Source organism: Haemaphysalis longicornis, unplaced genomic scaffold, assembly GCF_048455015.1.
Source record: "Haemaphysalis longicornis isolate Haplotype H1 unplaced genomic scaffold, Haemaphysalis longicornis Haplotype H1 scaffold_9, whole genome shotgun sequence".
Lineage (NCBI taxonomy): Eukaryota > Metazoa > Arthropoda > Arachnida > Ixodida > Ixodidae > Haemaphysalis > Haemaphysalis longicornis.
The window spans coordinates 100,549,835-100,570,911 of NW_027526460.1; the positions used below are offsets into that span (position 1 = coordinate 100,549,835).

The 21,077-nt window shown below is 45.7% G+C and overlaps 1 protein-coding gene across 1 annotated transcript; it reads right to left on the reverse strand.

Moving 5' to 3' along the window:
• Positions 1-491: 491 nt before the first annotated feature.
• Positions 492-19,000, reverse strand: LOC144152071 (scoloptoxin SSD976-like). The gene is made up of 7 exons (XM_077683277.1): positions 18,721-19,000; positions 15,168-15,543; positions 12,139-12,226; positions 9,110-9,255; positions 6,202-6,293; positions 5,360-5,469; positions 492-620 (listed from the first exon to the last, which is right to left on the reverse strand). Exons 1-7 carry the CDS (start codon positions 18,729-18,731, stop codon positions 517-519), a joined length of 927 nt encoding a protein of 308 aa, XP_077539403.1. The 5' UTR covers positions 18,732-19,000; the 3' UTR covers positions 492-516.
• Positions 19,001-21,077: the final 2,077 nt, after the last annotated feature.

Sequence of the window (21,077 nt, forward strand, 5' to 3'; positions counted from 1 at the left end):
AACAAATCGGCTGCAGTCATGGACTTAAACTGTCGTGATGGTCGTGAAGGTTGTGTACTGCTTCGCTACCTTTAAGAGTTACGCGATAGTGTGAGCTGCCTGCATTTTTTTTGTGGTCCCTGGAAAAACAAAGGTGTGCTTTGGGAGTTTATGGTCGACTTTCTTACGTGCCCGATAAAATTCACTTTAATGTGTATATTTCAGGACATTAGTTTTTTTTGTTGTTGTTTCAGGATATTATTCAGCTTGTTAGTTCGGAATTTTGGAATCGTGAGGGGAGATTCAAGTTTTGTGCCCTAATTAAGTGTTTTCGCGGATGCTTATAATAGGTAGGAGCCACACCCCTGCATCACCGTTTACTATATTTAAAAACGAAATTATATTCACAACGTCACACAAATCGCGATGTGCGCAGCCAATGTACTGCCAGCTAACACGCAACTTGCAGGAGCAGGAAGCCAAAGATCGCCAAGTCGCCCAGTTGTGTACGATCCATTTATTATGCGGGTGATATATTTACAAAGGTGTATTCGGTAGGAATTCACTGCGTTGTTCCGTGGCGTTGGGCACCAGGTGGTTCTTCAGGCCGCCAATCCAAGTACCGTAACCGCGCTCCGTGCCTGGAAAGGTTAGGAAAAGGTACACTTGGCTTCAATGAAGGAAAGTTGCTTGCCCTCCCGCAATCAAATCACTTGTTACAATGAAAAGCAATGGTAAACAGCCCACCGTTTTAGAAGAAATAGGCAAGTCAGAACCAAATTGGGAAATTCCTTGATGTAAGACATATTTTTTAGGAAACGCATCGCGCGTGGTGGAATTGTAAAATTGTTCACATCTACAGCTCCTGACGATTCTTCAATCCAGTTTCATGTTTATAGGTTCAAGGGCAATCTCACCTGTAAAGCAAATAGTGCGTGGGAACGCCTGCGTTTTTGTTCCTGTATATAAACTCGAATTTTATCTATATTAGGAGCATTTCTCTTCAATGTGTAATGGTGTTCCAAAATCATGAGCCCAGCCTTATGCATATGGCCACAAATTCTTGGAGGACCCAAGTTTATCGAAACGAACATGCGTTTTTATATAACTGCAGGAAAGGGGGAACTGCAAAGAAGCAGTCAAACAGCATTAAGCGCCTAGTACCGGACAAGGGCGTTTGGCCTTAGTGCGTTTGGCCTTAGTGCCGCTTGTCTTAGAGCTGAGCCAATTTTGGAAGCAGCAATAGGCTGAATAACAAATTTTCAATCAAACCAGAACAAAGTAAGCGAAAGATAAACACGTTGCGCTCTTTTCCTACCAATCGAGGAAGTATTACATGACATTACACAGTAACGAACGAGAGGACGCTGTTATGTGAGCGTAGCGGCTCAGTTCTCGACTTCGTGAATTCTCGGTGAATTTAGCTGATTTTTGCGTAGTCGAAACGTTAGCAATCACTGACGTGTGCTCATATAGCTTTGACGAAATGTCGCGTAATCTGACGCTTAGCTCGCAAATACTGCTTCGCTGCTTGATATAGCGCTTTAAATTAAAAACGCACTTGATACGTAGTATAAAAATGTAAAGGTAAGGTGAGACCTGCAAAAAAACTCATTTCTAAGTATAAAAGTACCTTCAACAGCACAATGCAATCAAGTTACGTTGATGATATACGAGAAAAAGGTGTGTGTCATTTTAAATGACGTCACGCAACCGTTCTTCTCGTTCCTTTTTTTTTTAATTGCTTTCAGTAACACAATGAGTTCTGATAATTGTAGGGTTTAACGCGCCGGCGCAACGCAGGCGATGAGGTGCACCGTAGTGGAGGGCTCAGAATTAATTTTGACCACCTTGGGATCTTTAACGTGCGCCGAAACCTCGTAGACACGGGCGTTTTCGCTTTTCGCCTCCATCAGCAAAGCCGCCGCCGCTGCCGGGAATTGAACCCGCGTCCTCGTGCTCAGCAGCGCAATGCCTTGGCCACTGAGCCACCGCGGCGGGTAACAATATGACTTCTACTACTAACTCTAACTTGCACGCTGTGTTAAGCGTTATCACTTTCGCGGCCGCTACCGCCATCACGCTATTTTCTCCGGCTAGTTACGAGAAGTTTATGCCGTGACTACAGAAAAAGAAGACCGTGACTATCGGTTCTGCGATGCGTTGGTGAGAGCGAAACGATGCGCTGATAACAGCATAGAACGCGCATGCTAGCGATTAGCTCAGTCATCTGGCTGTAACTAGATCAGGGCATTAATGAATAAAATGCATTTCGCTTTACTTACTTCCATTTTTGATCATTTGACAGACAAGCTCACTAGAAGGAGCCGGGACCCATGCACTGCGTTGAATTCTTCGAATTCGACAGGTATATCTGCCCCCTTGTGCTGCCGTTACACGCGATCGCTCACAGCTATGGTAATGACGTTCCTAAAAAGGTAACATGGAACCTTATTTTGTGCTTAGTTGTCTCTGAGTTGGAAGCTCTCATAGTTATTTGTTTCACTTGCAAACAGATTTAAACCGCATGTCGTGAGAAACTGTGACTGTTTCAAATTAACGGTGATTTCACGGTGTTCAGGGCTCCTTAAATTTTTTTTTGGCTATTTCGGGGCTTTGGCAGCAGCCATTTGCGAGCTCTTCTGTGAAATCAAGTGAATTTTAGGCAGAAGAAAGTTGCGAATGTGTGGCGTTCACGCTCCCGCCAACTTTTACATTACGTCACGTCGCAGACAATACCAAAAATGACTTGGACTTCAAGCCATAATCTGGTTGGATAGCAAATACAAGCCAATGTTGTCGTGTTTGTTGCATTTCGTCTAGTGTTTAATGCAGGGAAAGAATTATGCCACTTCAGTGGCGAGAAATAATCTGCAGAAATTCAGAGAATTGTTTACTAATGCAAAAAATTATTTCGCCGCTCGTATTGAGTGTGAGTTCTTTACAGCCAATTTTTTTGGCTTAATTCTGTCCGACCAATTCTTTTCATTTACTTTTTCATAACAACTGCAAAGGTTACTTGCGCCAAATCCGTTTTTTTTTTTTGTACAGGAAGGGTGTCTCAAAGGCTCGCCATTTTTCGCATTCTTTTTATAGTTTTCTGGCTTTTTAGTTTTTCAAAATTTTGTTCGACCAATTACCTATATTTACGCTGCCATAACGATTACAGATTGAACTTCCGTGAAATGTGCATTATTGTGAAATGCAGGGCGTCACACGGCTCGCCGTTCTCAGTATTTCTTTTATTTTGCTTGTTTTCTGAGTGTTCCAAAATTTCGTGCGATAAATATTTCCGTTTACGCTATGATAACGATTACAAGGTGGAAATCCCGCCAAATGTGCATTATTGTGGAAATTCGTGACGTCATACGGTTCGCCGTTTTTCGTAATTTTTTATATTTTTCTTAATTTTTAGGTTTTCAAAATTTTCTTGGACCAATTATCAACATTTACGCTTTTCTAACATAAATTATGTATACTTTCCTTATGTTTTAGTTTTCCGAAATTTTGTTCGAGCAATTATCTGCATTTACGCTATTATACATACTACAAATAGAACTGCCGCGAAATCTGCATTATTGTGGAAATGAAGGCCGTTATACGGGTCGCCACGTCCCGTATTTTTTTTAAATTTAGTCATTTTTTTTTGTTCTTCGAAACTTCGTTCTACCAATTATCTCCATTTACGTTACTATATAGATCACAAATGTAACTTCCGCGAAATCTGCATTATTGTGGAAATTCAGCCCTTTACATGGCCCTGGCTGTTGGGTACTCTGCGAAGAATGGTACGCATTAAAAGATAATTGATTTGATTGATTGTAGGGTTTAGCGCGCCGACGCAACGCAGGCGATGAGGCGCGCCGTAGTGGAGGGCTCCGGATTAATTTTGACCACCTGGGGATCTTTAACGTGCGCCGAAATCTCGTACACACGGGCGTTTTTGCTTTTCGCCTCCATCAGAAAAGCGGCCGCCGCGGCCGGGAATCGAACCCGCGACCTCGTGCTCAGCAGCGCAACGCCTTAGCCACTGAGCCACCGCGGCGGGTGCATTAAAAGATAAACTTTAGGACTGGTGTCGGCAAACGTCACGAAACATCAAAATGAAGAAATCACGTGCAGCCACTTTGTTAGCCGGAAGTACGTGACACAACTAAAAGCCAGTCGGAACAGAATTCCTACACATTTGTGCAATCACTGAGAATTCGGCTTGAAACTTCACCTTACAAATTGAAATTTCTTCTTGAAGCTTCACTCGCCCAAACCCAAGCAATCCTACACTGAGAATTCAAGACGCTGGGTCCTATGTATGAACGCCGTGCACGGTGAGGCGCTCGCAATAAAAAAAAAATTCCCCCGCACCTCCCCGAAGGGAATCGTGCAGAAATGCGAATGCATTGGGTGCACCGATGAGTGTGTTGCGAGTAATGGCGTAATTAATGACGAGAGTGTGAATGTAATCATTTATTCATCAGCACCTGTTTGTGTTATCGTTGTACCTGACGGCCACAATCACTGCCTTGTGATCGCTAAAGTGCACGGTCAAAGGGTCTTTGACAAGTATACGCGCGTCACAGTTTCGCGTAAAGACCAGATCAATGCAACTCCCGTGAATGGTAGTGGGGCACGTGTCGAAGCCGGCAGAGAGACAATGCATAGAGTGCCTGGTCTGCGTGTACTCGACCAGCCACTCGCCACTCTTCTTGCGCACGTCAACGTTGAAGTCGCCAACCAAGACTATGGGGTCAGAGGGTTTGGAGCGCACGCGCACACTTTCCATAGCCGCGTCCAGCTGCGCGGCAACGGCGTCTCGAGCGAGGTTGGGCGCGAGGTACACGGTCACCACAAAGACTCCGTCTCCGGTGTAGGCAAGGGTGTACAAGTCCTTTTACGGAGACGTGTCTCGAACGGGAGACGTGGCAACGGCGTGCGATATCAAGTTCCCATACACGTTAGACACGAGACCGCAGTACTCGCCGTCCTTGCCGCTTCGAGCAAACTAGTACAGCTCGCTTCAAGCGCATGCGTTCGGCATTGAGCGCGGAGAGATAACACCTGCGGGCGCACGCTGACGGAGCACGACAACCCCAGACTAAGAAATGCATTCGCATTTACGACGACGACGACGACGAAGGCAGAACTACGAGGCGCGCGCTCACGTGCGCTCGCGCTGGAGGAATGCAGGCGTACGCCGCTCGATGGACGCAAGACAACCCCCGACTAATAAATGCATTCGCATTAAAAAAAAAACAATTAATAAACTTGGTTAGCACGAATATAGACAAACCATAGATACCAAACGAAATCTTGGCAAACCCTTTTTGAACGAGCATGAATCAGTGCAAACACGTTGCAGCTATAACAAACAACAAGCACTCACCGCACAGCTTTGGCGTAAACTTGCGGTCCTTGGCTTCACACTGATTTCCTTCTGGGCACTGCGAGCAAGGATACCCTTCGTGGTACACCGGCTGGCCGACCAGGTTGCCTCTAAAGAAGGAAAGAGCGTATAATATTAAGAAACACCAAAAAACTATAAGGAGTAGCAGCCTTAAGCAGTGCAGGGTGAGGGTAAAGTGTGCATGAACACAATTACTCGACTGCAACATGGAATCTGTTGCATTCACACACGCCAGCGCACACGCACACATACATATACACGCTGCAGGGTGGCGAATCGCTGGGAAAGCAGCCTCAAAACGGATACGCACCTGTGCATGCAACCGTGAACACGCTCTTCCGAAGTGTTCAGGCGTGATTTAAAGTACCTTTCCTAATCAGTTACAAATTCATGCCGCAGAAAGATTTGCTTCAGTGGCGCAGAAACTTTAACATGTCTTCCTAAAAACGTTCAGAGAAGCGTGAAAACTTTGTAACACCAGAACTGCGTCAAAAGAGAGTCAAAACCTTAAGTGCGTCCAATCTACCGGTTTCACGCACACGCCATGTGTCCAGAGGGGTTATCAGAGCTTATGGGTCGACCAACCACAGCTCTAAAGGGAATGAATTAATTTTTTTGACAGGACGGCATTCGTTCCACTAAGAAAGCTTTCGCAGCAAACTTAGTAAAATATGAGCACTAATGCCGGAGGAAACCATTCAGGCCATAGACAAGAAGCACATCGATATTTTACGTGACTTATAGACAGAATAGATTACCAATAAATTCGTAAGGTACGGGCTACTCATTCGTTCGGGGAATGAATGATATGGTCATCCTACCCGGGCTCGTAGTTGCAAACCAAGTAGCGTCCTCCCAGTTCTGGGCACTCAGTTGCTCCGCAGCCCACCTTGGTATTACGGGACCAGAGCATCTGCACAAAATACGAGTAGGATTGATCGTATAGGGAAGGAAATGGAAGCTCACAATATGAAACACAGGCAAAACTAGCTGAAACCAGCAACAAATATTGCACACAGAATCCATAAAGCCACTAAAGGCAGCAAAGTGACGCACCGAACAAACAAAGTTGCAGGTAAATGCTGCCCAAAACTGCCGTTTTGCCCTAGAAATGGCTATGTGGGTAAATTGGCTTGTTGAGAAGTTGCCAATGACTCAGAAAGCATACTTGGGCTGAAGAAAGGAAACTCACGCGATTTTACGTGTATCTTTAGACCGATAGTGTTCGTTTAAATGCAAGAAGAAAATATCCATGTTTCGGAGGCCCCAGGTTCTAGGCATATTAACGATCGAGAGCATATTTCATGGTTGTGAAGATGATTACGAGCAGAAGCAAATTAGTTCGCCCCAAAATAATGAAAAGCCGCAAAAGACCAGGACGAATAGGTATGCTCTTGTTCTTCCCACAAACAGCCGCGCTATAATTAATATGGCATTCTCTAATTCATTTATTTCAAAATCCTTTATCAGCAACGCCCGTGTCAATACCGCTGTGCGAAGGGCATGTCGGTGCTTAATAGTTTGTGTCATATACCCAAAGAAACACGGCGTAAAAGAAACACTGAATAAGCAAATGGGCAACAAATAGGTTATGAAGTTCAAGAAGATCCTGATGGTATTTTCGTGTACCTGTCAGAACATATATGTCTACTCAGCGTGGACAGGACTTTTGAGGATAGTAAGCCACACCGGTGACTGGTTTATGAGAGCCGGTAGAGTAACTCGTATTTGACTTCCGACACACGCAAAGTACAGGGTCGTGACTTAAGATGGTATACATCTAACCCTAAAATCTTCCTTCTGCTGTCATGAAAGGTTCTCTCTCTCTCTCTCTCTCTCTCTCTCTCTCTCTCTCTCTCTCTCTCTCTCTCTCTCTCTCTCTCTCTCTCTCTCTCTCTCTCTCTATCTATCTATCTATCTATCTATCTATCTATCTATCTATCTATCTATCTATCTATCTATCTATCTATCTATCTATCTATCACCCTCTCTCTCGCTCTCTCTTTCGCATATTTTATTGTGTCGGGTGTTCTCGTTCAAACAGGACTTTAACAACATCTAATCGTTTCAGCTGCTTGAAATGTACCTCACGTTTGGAATGTGTATGACAGTTCCAACATTCACATTCAGGTTTTAGGCTCCTAAGCGACACCAGCGCTTCTAGGTGCGCCGTTCTACAGTATCATGGATTACAGTAGATCACCTGGGCGTTTTTAGCATGCGCCGAATTCGTGCCAGCCTTGCGCTTTTCACCTACTCGAAGAAAAAAGGCAGCCGTTGTAGGGATGGAGCCCGCGTGTTCTGAATAACACAACCGTCGCCACCGACCTACCAGCTACGACGGTGGATTCGTGTCGGGTTACGCCATCCGCAAAAAAACCGTCGTTGCCCTCGCTTCCAAATGGTAGGACGTACAGTTATTTCCTCCTTCCTCTCACCTCTATAACAGCTACTACGAGACCCGCACACTCGTCTCTAGCATTATTAATTTATACTTTAGCGCCACGCCTTCTGCGGCCCCGAGAGTCATCGTTGTCGGCATTATGAGCTCTGTGTCACATTTCTGTACGGGCAAACTCGAATAAACATTGCGTCAGACTGAAAGGATACGCTCCATATCCTCGCTGAGTGGCTCAACTACGCACATAAACAGTTAAACAATGTCCCTTTAAGCAACTGCTTAAAGGATCCATAAAGACGAAATCAAATTTAGTTTATTGAAAAACGGCTTTATCCCCATAAATGTGACGCCAGTTTACCACAAACATAAAACAATATTCGAAATATTGAAGAAAACATGTGAGCAGGGGCGACTCCCCTGCCACTTTATGGTAATTTCTCTGTGACGTAACATAATCTAATTGTGCACTTGGCGCCCACCAGCCGAGGCCATCATCGAGAAACACGACTAGGCAATTGTAGTAGGGTGTCTAGTGCCGTTTCATCGTATCGTTTGAACTTAACACACTGACAGCTATGTTTTACTACTGTCAATATTACTTCATTCAGGCCATTATTACGGTAATTCAGTGCAAAAATATAGTTTTTTGAGAGTTCTTGCGGTTTTGGTCAACATTCGTTTATTGCTCTAATAGAACTTACTGAGACGCACACGGCTGGGCCTTGACTGGGGCAAAGCTATTTATTATTTTGTCGTTGTGGCACCTTGACGGGGCGTATGATTCCCAGCTCGATAGTGCGTGACATTATCGAGGAACTTATACCTGCAACGTTTTCCTAAAGAGGCTCTAAAGCCAAAATACAACTCTTTCTGATTTAACCTAAGTGGTATTGAATAGCTCACTCGGCTCAATTCCAGCCCCGAAACAGATTTTTTAACATAGAAAAGAAAATAAATATTCGAAAGCTTTTAAAATTTTGTGAAAATATGAAACCGCGCGTTAGGGGGAAGACTAAAACATAATTAGCTAATTGTTGACTGCACGTCGAAAATCAAGTGTCTGGTCAATCACAACTGGCGGTGGCGCTGCAATCGCACCAATGTCTCCTGGCAGTGGCCATAGTCGGGAGCCGCCATTCACAGGTACAATTTCCTGTGACGTCATAGGGTTCTGGCGTTCATAAGTTTCGTTAGCTTAGGGTTTCTACGTTTCCATTAAAGTGTGCAGAATTATTGCATCGGAAGTTCCTCAAAAGACCGCAGCTATTACTTTGTCTTCGTTGTGCCTGGAAATCACGCACAAGCTTTCAGCCTGACCCACTTCTTACCTGCGTGAAGTGTGCGTTGCTCGGTGAAAAGTAGTAGTTCCTGATAATGTCAGGGCCAGCCTGCTGGAATTCGTTAAACCAGGTCATCAGGGCCACGGCCCAGCTTCCTTCAGGGGCCAAGAAGAGGTTCTGGCCCATGAAGCCCTCTGTGGGATGTGTCAAGAGGACAGAAAAAACAAAGTATAGTGGGCAACTTCGTGATTGTAATGGGTATGCAGCACTGGTAGGGTATCGACGCTTTGATTCGCCCGGACATCATCGTTAAAACAACGGGTGCCCGCCTCCACGTGTCCTAACTCTGGACGCATTGGAATATCGTAAAATCTTCGTCAAAATGTAACACTCATTCAACAAGATTACAATTGACTTCACTTATTTGCTGACCCAGACTCACCGGTGAGCGGGGTAGGGGGCAGCAAGCATTGTAGGTTGATTAGCACTATTTCCGAAAGTTTTAGGGGGCAGGCGTTCTACAGCACCTAGCCTGTTTATTTCCACCTTGACGCCCACAGTTAGCGTTTTTTGTACATAATAGCATTTCGTACTTTTCCACATTAATGAACGGGACAACGGCGTTTTCATGGGGAGTAAGCGTTTATTCTTAGCCGGATTAATTATTAGTTAGCTCCTTATCCTTATCTTTAGCGAAGTTAGGATGCTTAAGCTGTTTATTGTCTTTTTTACTAAAAAAAGGGCCTAGTAACAGCTCAAACACCTCAACAGAATGAGATAATATGGCAAACATACTGCAGCGTCATGTTTGTGCCCTCCTATTTTTTGTGATTCATTGATTGAGTGTAGGGTTTAACGCGACGACGCAACGCAGGCGATCAGGCGCGCCGTAGTGGAGGGCTGCGGAATAAATTTGATCACCCGGGGATCTTTAACGTGCGCCGGAATCTCGTACACACGACCGTTTTTTCTTTCCGCCTCCATCATAAAAGCGACCGCCGCGGCCGGGAATCGAACCCCCGTCCTCGTGCTCAGCAGCACAACTCCTTGGCCATTGAGCCACCTCGGTGGGTTCCTATTTTTTGTGTCCTGCCGTTTGCGCTGCCGCTAGGTATCATGTACCAATTCACCCTATGTTTAGTTCTGGATTCAAATAGCACAGGCTTCAAACGCTTTCACCGACTGATTTGCAGATCATATTGACGAACGAAAGCGACGACAATTTAGCCTGTTTTGAGCTGAGCAGAAGAACAACTTATGACTTCTCGTTATGTATGAAGTTTAGGCCATTAGCTGCAGCCGCAGCTTATACAGCTAGCGCAGATTTGCTTTGAAGAAGGCCACAAAAAAGTTGTGTTTGTGGGCGTGATGAATGCACAGTCTAATCACCGTGGTTTTAAACCTACAAGTCTCGGTTCTTGTCGAAATTTGGCGATTAACAGTTTTCTACTTTGTTATTCGCATTCTTCGTTGAGGAAAGCTTGACATTTGGTGCATCGGGAGAAAAATTCTATTCCTTTTCTTGCGATCCGAATACAAGTGCTATTCGCACTTCGGAATTGTGAGCGCTGTAAAAATGTCACCATAGCTAGTGAAAATTGCGAGCAATCCAACCGAACAGCAAAAACGTTAATAACTTCCTACGTTTGGCGCAAAATTTGAAGTTCTCAATCATTCGATTCGGTAGGTTTCAGAAAGGGAGCACTGCTGCCCTGCCACACCCATTATATTGTGTAAAATATGCATACTGCGGAGGTAGAAATGCCAATTGTTTCTTCGAAATCATTTTGTATGGTTTGATAAGAGTTTTGATCGCTTGGTAGAGCTATCTGCGGCGGATTACCTCACAGTCGTTTTCTTTATTTGCAACCAATGTGAATTTATAGAGTTTTCGCAAGATTTTACAAATAGTCTCATAAAAACAACGCGAATAAGAGGTTCAGTTACTACTGGAGCAGTGCCTACAACGGCGTACTTGCTTAGGTCCGCTGAACACACAAAAAATAATTCCAAGCAATTCCCAATGCCATGTTATTTAAAGTGCGATAGCGCTTATCTTGCCCTATAGTATACAGGCCATCCACAACTTTGTTACACGTGGGAGGCGTAGAGAAGGGAACGCCTCGCAGATAAAGAGAATGGCTGAAAAGGGGAGTGAGTGAGTTAGTGAGCCTTATTTTGGAAAGTAGAGAAAACGTCACTAGTGGAGAGAGCTGTTTATGAGGTGAAAATGCCGAAACGTGTTTTTTTTCCTTTCTCACTTCCTCTACGTTTTCATCTCAACCCATGCTGGAGATCAATAAAAAAAAAAAAAAAGAGGGCTTAAAAAGAGGATCGCCTTTACTAGAATAAGGCTCCAAAGTATAGAGCATATTACCGCTATCGCATTTCAAGTTTCTTCTTCAGGGTGACTTTGGAGTCTGATGAACAAACACAGCAACCCCTTTGAGGACCCTCGATGTATCAAAATTTCAAAACATTAGCAGTGGCTTAGCTTGGCTATGCCAGGATATACGTAGCGTGAGCTATGGTTTAGCTGGTTATTCTTAGCTTTCCTGGTTGTCTAGGATTATACTTGATTGACATGCTTACTGCTGCTTCAATGGCACGCACACGGTATACGCATTATGTGACACATGTATATGTATATTTATCAAGCGGCTCCGGCGCACCGTCACCAACCACCCCAGAGCTAAGCTGGTTCCACAAGCGCAAGCCGGTGTTGCTGCGTCGCACGAGCCACCGGTTTCCTACCCAGCCACCCCCCGCATGATCGTCTAGTGGACCGGGCCGCCACGTGCGGAACGGAGGTCGGGAAAGACGCTGGACGCGTGGGGTGTGGGTCCACAGGCGCACGCCGGTGTTGCTGCGACGCACGAGCCATCGGTTCCACACCCGGCCACCGCTCGCATGATCATCAAGTGGGCCGGGCCACCAAGTGCCGCGCTTGCGCAGCGCGGCTCTCCAGGAGCCACGTAAAACTTCTCAATTTTGGCCAGTGTAGCTCACGCTACACACAAAAAAAAAAACAATGCCAGCGAACAATTCGCTGACCTTACGGACGTTGTGTGACTTACGGATCTTGCCGCATCCCAAGCAGCCATGTTGAAATTTGCAGCTTTGAGAATGCACTTGTGCGCGCCATGCCAATCCCAAATCGTAATTCTGAAAGAAAAAAAAGTTGGAGGTCTATAAGTCGGCGCGCTATTGCTAGAAACAATGAAGACGGCAATCAAAATACGTTGTATGGCTGCCCGTGGGTCAGTACCACGTCAGTACTTCTTACCTTAATTTCACCCGTTGCTATGAACATTTTTAGACTTCTACGGCCACCAACAAGGCGGGAAAGTTGCTATATATCTGCTACGATTGAACCGCAAAGTCCACCTTGTACGTCGTTTTTATTGAAAAGCAACGGGTGGAATCAGCGTTGCAGTTACGCATTCACTTCACCCTCAAATGGAGGTGCGCCTAGGTCGGCACACTAAATAATGGTGAGCAACAAAACAGAGAAAAACATTCCCGCGAAATAATGAGGAACTTTGGAACTGCGCAGGCGTAATTGATAAAATTTTATTACGTAAATTTTTATGCTGAAAGTTTTCTCGCGGCTGGGGTTTTGTGAAACAAGGATTCATATTCTTTTTTTTTTAATTTCGAAAGCCATTTTTACGAAGAAAACCCAAGCGCCTTGCCTCATCCGCGCCTGGTTCTTGTTTAGCGAGTCCGAAAATTGCACGTCTGAGAGCGCACACCTACGCTCGTTCAACTGTGGCACCCCTATTTTGTGTGCGTTTCTTTGGTTGAGCATAAATGAAGTATCCTAAAACATTCTGGGCTTTACAGCAGCGTTCACAAAATGCAAACACTGAGTAAGCATGCCAGCACAAATAAAAAATAGCGCCACGCTATGGCGTGCTCTTTCGGAGAACCATTTATCGCTATAAGTTGCAGAGAAAAAATAAATAGTTTTAGCAAAGCGTTGTTACATATTCTTTGCCTTCGAAAAACAGTAACTCAAAATCATTCCCCCCTACAGGCATAATTGACATAAGCACACAGCAGATCTGGGCGTGCTGCAATCGTTGGGGTGCAGTGACCGCGCTTAATTTGCTGGTTACTTTGTAGAATTTTAACAACACACGGAGTGCGGTTAAAATACAAAGCGATTTCTGTCGTTGGGACAGAGAGATGGTCTGCATTCCCTGTCACCGATGGGAGCAAGGGACTGATGCTAGTGGGACGAGCGTCAGTGCCTTTTGATACGCGCACACTGAATGGCTGTTGTGCGATCAAATAGCAGTCAGCTTCGCGGTACCATCGATCAGTTGATTGCAAATCAATATTATTTTGCGGGCGCCTCGGTGCTTTCTGGTCAACGAGATTCTGATATCGGTATTTCGAACCCAGGTGCAGCAAGACGTATTGCATTCTATCTTTAGGAGCGACCGTGCCTACTGTTCTTGGCTATAAAAGGATAATCAAGCTCGATTTTGCGGCGTCATCAGGATGCTAGGTCTATTGTCGTGATTTCCGCCATTGTCCTCGCTAATATTAGCGAGAGACAGAGACGCTACGTAGAAATCTTTGATCGAATAATCCGTTATGTGTATACACAAAGTATTTGCATATCTGTTTATGGCGGGTACGCTATCATGAATAAGAAACTAAAAAATGATTGATAGCTTGTAGGGTTTAACGCGCCGACGCAACGCACGCGACCAGGCACGCCGTAGTGGAGGGCCCGGATTAATTTTGACCACCTGGGGATCTTTAACGTCCACCGAAATCTCGTACACACGGAAGTTTTTGCTTTTCGCCTCCATCAGATGAGCAGCCGCCGCGCCCGGAATCGAACCCGCGATTTCGTGCTCAGCAGCGCAACGCTTTCGCCACTGAGCCACCGCGGCGGGTGGAAACTAAAAAAATGAAGGAAGCTCACACTCGTGTGTAAGACTTGAAGGTAGCGAAACTGTACGCAAAAGTAGCGTGTTTCCTCTTTTCGCCTCACGGCGTTGTTTAAGCCTCGCCGCTGCACGAGAAACACCACCGCTGGATGTTCGTCTTCCTTTATCACCCACTTTTCTGCGCCGTACGTGGCCTCGTGGCCTTCTTTCGTAGCGCGCGCTTATCGCTGCGGCGGCGGCCTCCTTGCCCTCCTCCGCTACGTTTCGCGCATGTGTCCCGCGTACGTCTCCTTTCCCTCCTCACATATATCTCTCTTGACGCCTATCAATGCTCGTTATAGGGCCGCTGCTCCGTGCCAAGCGCTTGTGGAAGGCGGTGCTGTTTGACCTCTAGCGCTCAAGGGCAAAACTGGTCACCCCGCGAAGGATGCCCGAGGTAGCGTAGTGTAGCTTCCGTTACAAAATCTTGGCACGGCCCTCAAAGCATGGTTGGTGCCCCACTCCTGCGCAGAGCCGATTGCGGTTTCCCTGCGTCCGCGCTGTCACGCAGGTCTGTTACGTTGTACTTCACCTGAGTCAACTCAAATTTTACCAATTAATTTCTGTCGTCTAGAAGATTAGGGTATATATAAAGAGCCTTTATTATTTTCTTCTTGGACTGCTACATATATTCACAATCTAATTAGTCGATACAACGGGAGGGGTTTAAGTAAATTCAAGCAATGGTTACCTCACCAAAGCAGAAATGAGGATACTGAAAGCACCATGCTGATAAGAGACCGATTGGCTTTGTTTTAAATTCGCCGCCGTAGCACAGTGGGTAAGGCGTGCTGCTGAGCCCAAGGACGTGGGTTCCATCGCGGTCGGTATGTAAGCTGTTGTTCTGATGTAGGCGAAAAGTGAAGACGCCAGTGTGTTGAGATTTTGGCGCATGTTAAGCATCACCAGGAGAAATTTACTCCAGTGGCTTCCACTATGGTGTGCCTCAAAGCCTAAGAGTAACTTCGGCGCGTTAAACCCCACGATCAACCAGATTTATCTTCAATTCCAAACCTCGCATGGAACGGCACTGCTGGAAAAGTTACACAAAGCACAGTGTTGCAGTTCTGGCCCAAATAAGGTCATGGGGTCAGCTACATTTTCTACGGAGCTGCAAAGACAACGATACCACATTTTATCGGTCGTATCAGTGAACTCACCAGTCGATGCATATCGGCGGCGGGGGGCAAGTTTTTCAATAAGCCTGTAGCAACGATGCCGCGCAGCTGATTATGGATATGGGTGATGTGACTGGCTTCCTCTGGGCTGACGGCGAGGCAGACGGTGTCATTGTAGGTTCCATAGTCACCTGGCACTACCAGGTTTACGGTGAGCGGAGTGGGCCACACAAGCGGCGTCGCCGTAGCGCCTGTTGCCGTTTGCTGCCGCTGAATCGCCTGCCAGATAGGATGGTCCGGAATTGTGCCAGGCTGGTTCCGAAAATGGGGGTGTGGCGGCTCCGACAGCGTGCCGCTGACCAGTTGGAGACATGCCGCGGCAAGTAGAACGGCGGCCAGGAACGGCATCGGAAGGGTACTGAGCAAGTTTGGAGAAGGTGATGAGGGGACAAATTACACGTTGCTAAAGAACCGCGAAGGATTTTCAGCTGGCCAAGTTTTCTGGATTCGGCGCTTTCAGATGGCATGTCAAGTACTTGTTCTAACACTGACAGTGTTTCTGAAAGGCTGAAGACCCAAATGCAAGGGCGTTGTCGCTCAACTTTCTCTTGTCTTCTTTTCCACCTGTTTTGTGCACTTACGGGAGTGAAAGAGTAAGTGAGAGAGTGATTCTATACCATGTTTAGCTTATTTTAACCGGCACCTCCCTACTTCTTCCCCCCGGTCCCCTGGGTTAGCTCTTAAGAGAAAAACCTGTGTAACTTGCTATTATCAGAGTCCTTCGGTGCTTTTCTGGTCATGAAACTCCCACGAAAGTTTTGTTTGGGACCGCCATTGGCTCCGCCAACGATCGCAGGGCATCTAGCGGTCACCACGGCGCTTTTGGCGGCACGTTTTCTATAGAAACGCGGTCTTGGTAGGTATGCATCCTCAAGGTTGATACAAAACGAAGCCTGGAAACAGGTCTTATAACTGCAGCTATACGGAGAATCCGTATAAGGCGTACGGGCCGCTGAAAGTGATCGTAGGATGCCTGGATTTTCTTCTAAGATATTTTTCAGCAGTGGAACGCATGGGAGGATTGTCATGAGTTACGTTTTGCGATGGTTTACATTCTTCCACGCCACTTGACCGCTGCGCCTCTCTTAGCCTTGCCCAGCTACAGCTCGCAACCTTGAGGATTCATTTTACTACGACCGGACCAAGGGCAAAGAAGCTCGGGAAATGGTGCTGTTCGGTTCTAAGGAAAATTACCATACGTTGAAGACTAAGTGCTGTGGTTATCGTGTTCCATGCTGCTATTCGTCGGCACTGAGGTTCCGAACATTTTTTTTAATTGGCGTAAGGTGAACATAGTGAGTGGCATGCGCAATTACTTTCGCCCGCCTGTTGGTACTGGGCCCTGTGTGAAAAGCAGCGAATACATTTAGACTGTGCAAAAGGAACCTCTGCACGGCTGGTAAATTATTACTTCGAGGTATCCTCGTACTCCACTTCTGAATGCTTTCTTTCGTCGCGAACAAAGGATGCGATGAGTTGTCCGTGCATGTGCTTCGTAAAAGCGCGGTAACCTTTTGAAATAACTGAATACCGTGAAATGAAGATTACTCTCACTAGTGTCAGTGGTTCTTGATGTCGTCAGGAACAAGGTGGATATGTCGGATTCAAAGTATTTCATGGAAGGGCCTTTAAAATATTTGTGGTTGATTCTCGCAGCTAGCACACTGGGCCGTCAATTGGCCACATCAACAACAACCAAAGCCTTGTACACAAACAATCACGTGACCCACACTCCCAATCAGACTCCAGGACATGCATCAAAACACAAGCACAACACTAAAGAGCCAAAATACTAAAAGCAATGTCTGAGCGCTGTCCATCGACCCTCGGGCGGCTTCTCTGAAGTATTGTCAGAGTCCTCCAATGGTATTGCCAACACGACGCGTCTAAAGTATGGACAATGCCGACGAAACTACTACCTTTGTCAACATGGCACGCGCATTACAAAAAAAAAGCTGAATTTTAATTTCACTGCGTACCTTGGACTGTACAACTTGCCCAAACGCGGCGGCGCCCTTTTCCCTGTTCATATTTAGCCCCACTACTGACCTCGCAGCGAGCTCAACCCGAAAATGCACTTGCGCTTTGCACGCTCTAATGCGGTAAGTATCCCGAACAACTACAAAGGTATTCTTCCGGCGTCTCAAGACACCGCCGGAGCTCGATGTCTCTATTCACGACGCACTCGTCAAACCGAACGACGTCCGAAGTGTCGGAATGTTTTCCGCATGCAGGACCATGCGGTGAGACGAAACTAAATCCGCAAACTTCTTTACGGCGATAGACACGTCTCCATCTCACGCGCAGCTCGGCGTCAGAGGGAAAACGAAATAGCGACGCTTTCTCGTCGTGTCTTCTGTTACCAGAACGGCCGCCAGGAACGCAGCAAGTAAACAGCATGATCATTCACAATGAACATTTCAGCACTCATAATCGGTCCGTTTCAGCGATACACTGCATGTAAAGCGAATGAGCCCTGCTAATGCCGCAGGTAAAGTCTGCTGCGTGTCGTACTCTCATCCGAACACTTCCGCGGCTGCGCTATGATTAACGGCAGCGCCGCGGCGCGGCCTCCTCGGCAGCGCGCGAAGCTCTCCCACAGCGTGACGACGGAGCTTCATGACCACGAAAGCATTGAAGGACGCTGCTATTTTTCTTACAGCAGGCGTTGGTAAATAACAAAAACGACGTATGAGGACAAATAACAAAATTAGGGCAGGTGCTACTATGCCCACGACAGGAAACCTTCCGTTTTCTACTTTATGCCCCTCTGCAATTTTTTTTTCACATCAGATTAAAATATTATCATATACAACATTCTGCTGCTCATTTCCACCTTCGATCGAACTTTACCAGAGGAAAGATGCAAGCTTAGTTGTCCTGCTGGTGCCAAGGACAAGCGAATATTTACGTGCAGGACTGTTTAAATGTTTCACAAAATGCACCTTGCAATTACAAGGTAAAAGAGCTCAAAGTCCGTCATCGACATATAATTCCTCTTTTTCAATAGAAAGTATCATTCTAGACGAACATACTGATCACAAATCCTCGAAGAATCCAGCGATCGCATGTTGTAACGAAGTCAGTGGTTTGTATTTGTTGTAAACACAACCACATGCTCTAACAAAGCTAAATTTCTTAGATCAGTATTGAACAAAAGCGGAATGAACATGCGGTGCGCGTGATGAATTCTCTGAGGGAGCATAGTCATGTGGACCTTCTTTTTTGCGGTAGTGGTAGAATTCTTAAATCGACACTCATCGCGAAGTACAGAAGTTTGCAAATCGGCACGCATGGTAAATGTGATAGCGATGAAAAAATTTAACATACCGCCAAACTTTACATGTACAAGGCATGAAATTGCCGTTTGTAGGAGGCATGATTTTTATTCTATAAACCCCGAGAATGTTATCACCCAACGTTTTCCACAGAAACACTGTAAATTTAAAAAGCAAAAATTATTTACGCGCGAGTCATAGCAAGGCAAACAAGGAAAGGGCATGAGTAATAATTTCGTCGAAGGAATTTGACTTACGCTGAGGACATGTTGCCGCCTCACTCGTCCTGAAGGAAGACTGCGGCCAAAGAGCTCGTTCTAGAGTTTAAATAAGGGGAGCTGCTGTAGATATGGAAGCAGACATGAATACTTGCTGGGATCACACAGTCTTACTATCTTTTAGAACAGACCTCCCCATCAACTGGAAGAGGGTCAATTGAGTCATACAACTGGTATCCTCCGGGAATTCATCAGTTTTGATAAACTATTGAGACTCAACGCTAAGACGCATCCACTAAGTTCGTTATCTTGGTTTCGCTGTCCCAGACACGGCACAAAAAATGCAGCGTAACTGCGACCGTCGCCACCCTTTATTATTCACCCGCCGTGATTGCTTATCGGATAAGGCGTCGTGACGCTGAGGCTGAGAAAGTGGCTGATTCCCACTGCGGCGGCGGCTTTTCAGATGGAAGCAAAAAGCGAATATGTGGGTGCGTCTAGTTTTCGGCACATGTTAAACATTCCCAAGGCGTCAAAATTATTTCGCAGCCCTACACTCCGGCGTATCTCATTGCTAAGCATTAGTTTTGGGGCTTAAAGGGACTCGCAACACTTTCGATAAACGCTTTCACTCTTTCCTTCGCTTCTGGCCGCACTGCGAAAGCTATAGTTGTAACCAGCACGGACCGACACTGCGTGATTTGCTGTTCGCACCCTACACGCCTTCCGTTTCTGCTTTGTTTTCGTGGCCTTATTTTTAAAGTTGTTATCCTAAAGCGTTCATTGATGAAACTGAAGGAAAACCGGCCAACAGCCGCTACATGGCTTAGTGACGTAATTGGGACTGTCGAACAACATCGAGAGCAGGAAAAACAGAAAAATCTTTTGAGTGAGCTTTCAAGTTGTCTGATGAGCATAGAGCAGTAATGTTTGGCTGAGGCACTTTGCGACCTCCTAATCTAAGTACTGGTTGTTTTGGGGGCGCTTTGTAATCATTTAGATTTCAAAAAAAGTTGGAAAAAGTGTTTCAGGGTCCCTTTAAAACACCCAGAAGTATTGGCCGTTTCCTGTCCCAAGAATGTAAAAACCAAAATGAATAAACTTTTCTTTTGCGCAAGGCCCATGAACTACAGTATTTTGTTCGATGTGTTTTGAATGCGTAGCCTTCTTCGCCGAGTACCTCCACGGCCCCAACCGTAACTCCCTGCTTTTGCAGAAAAATCCGTGACTTACGAAGTTAAATATTTAATCGGTATTATAGTGTAAATCTACAAAGAAAAATCTACCACCAGTGCATACTGCCGGTGACGACATACGGAGCGGAAACTTGGCGCCTTACTAAACAATTATAAAGCAAACTTAGGTCGGCTCAACGGGCCATGGAACGAGTAATGTTAGGAATAACACTCAGGCACACGAAACGAGCTACCTAGATCAGAGAACAAACTAGAGTTTACGATGTCATAGTTCAAATAAATAAAAAGAAATGGACTTGGGCTGGCCATGTAGTGAGAAGAAGCGACAACCGGTGGACAATTAGGGTAACAGTGAATACCACGAGATGGGTCTAGAAGAAGGGGAAGGCCAATAACACGATGGAGGGATGAAATACAGAACTTCAGGGATAAACGGTGGACTCGAGTGGCGCAGGACAAAAGCGGTTGGAGGTCAGTGGGAGAGGCCTTCGTCCTGCAGTGGACCTGAGTAGGCTGATGTTGTTGATGATGACAATGACAAATAGTTTAAATAAGATAATTGGTCGAAGGAAATGTTGAAACATCAAAAATAATAGAATAACTAAAAATATAAAAGGGAACAAACGAAATAACGAATATGTATTATACACCCAGCCCTCCCCAAACGGACAGAAGAAATCCCGGAGAAGAAAAATCTAAACACGGATAATAAAACGCAGTGTTTAGAGTGCCGTCCGACGGCACTCTAGCTGATCGCTCCAGGCATGCCTAGAGTGCCGTCCGACGACATTCGAATATTTAAGACTAGGCTAGCACTCGCCGAACCGTCGGTCTTTGTAGTGTAGAGGATCCGTCTTAGCTTCCTGATTCCAAGGACGGTGGTTGAAGGCCGGCTCTTGCCTCGGTTTTTTTTTTTTCATCTTAAAATTGCACTATAATTTTTATGACTTCGGTTAGGTTTGTTGTTTCGCATGATTTCTTTGTGTGCGTTAGGTAATGTTATGTTATGTTTAGGTTAGATTGACTAGCTTTACGTTATCTAGGGTGGTGTAGTGCCAGAGGCGGCAGTTTTTTTACAAAACGCCGGTGGACGTCGATATAGCGGAGTGCTTATAATACCATCGGACGGCACTCTAGACACGTCCATTTAAATATTGGTACTCTTGAAAGGATAGGAGGGCGCCTAAACAAGTAGCGTCT

Coding starts and splice junctions, on each gene's coding strand:
- LOC144152071 (XM_077683277.1), bottom strand. Junction 12,227..15,167: donor CCGCCGATATGCATCGACTG/GTGAGTTCACTG, acceptor TTTTTCTTTCAG/AATTACGATTTGGGATTGGC. Junction 6,294..9,109: donor GCAACGCACACTTCACGCAG/GTAAGAAGTGGG, acceptor TATTTTGTGCAG/ATGCTCTGGTCCCGTAATAC.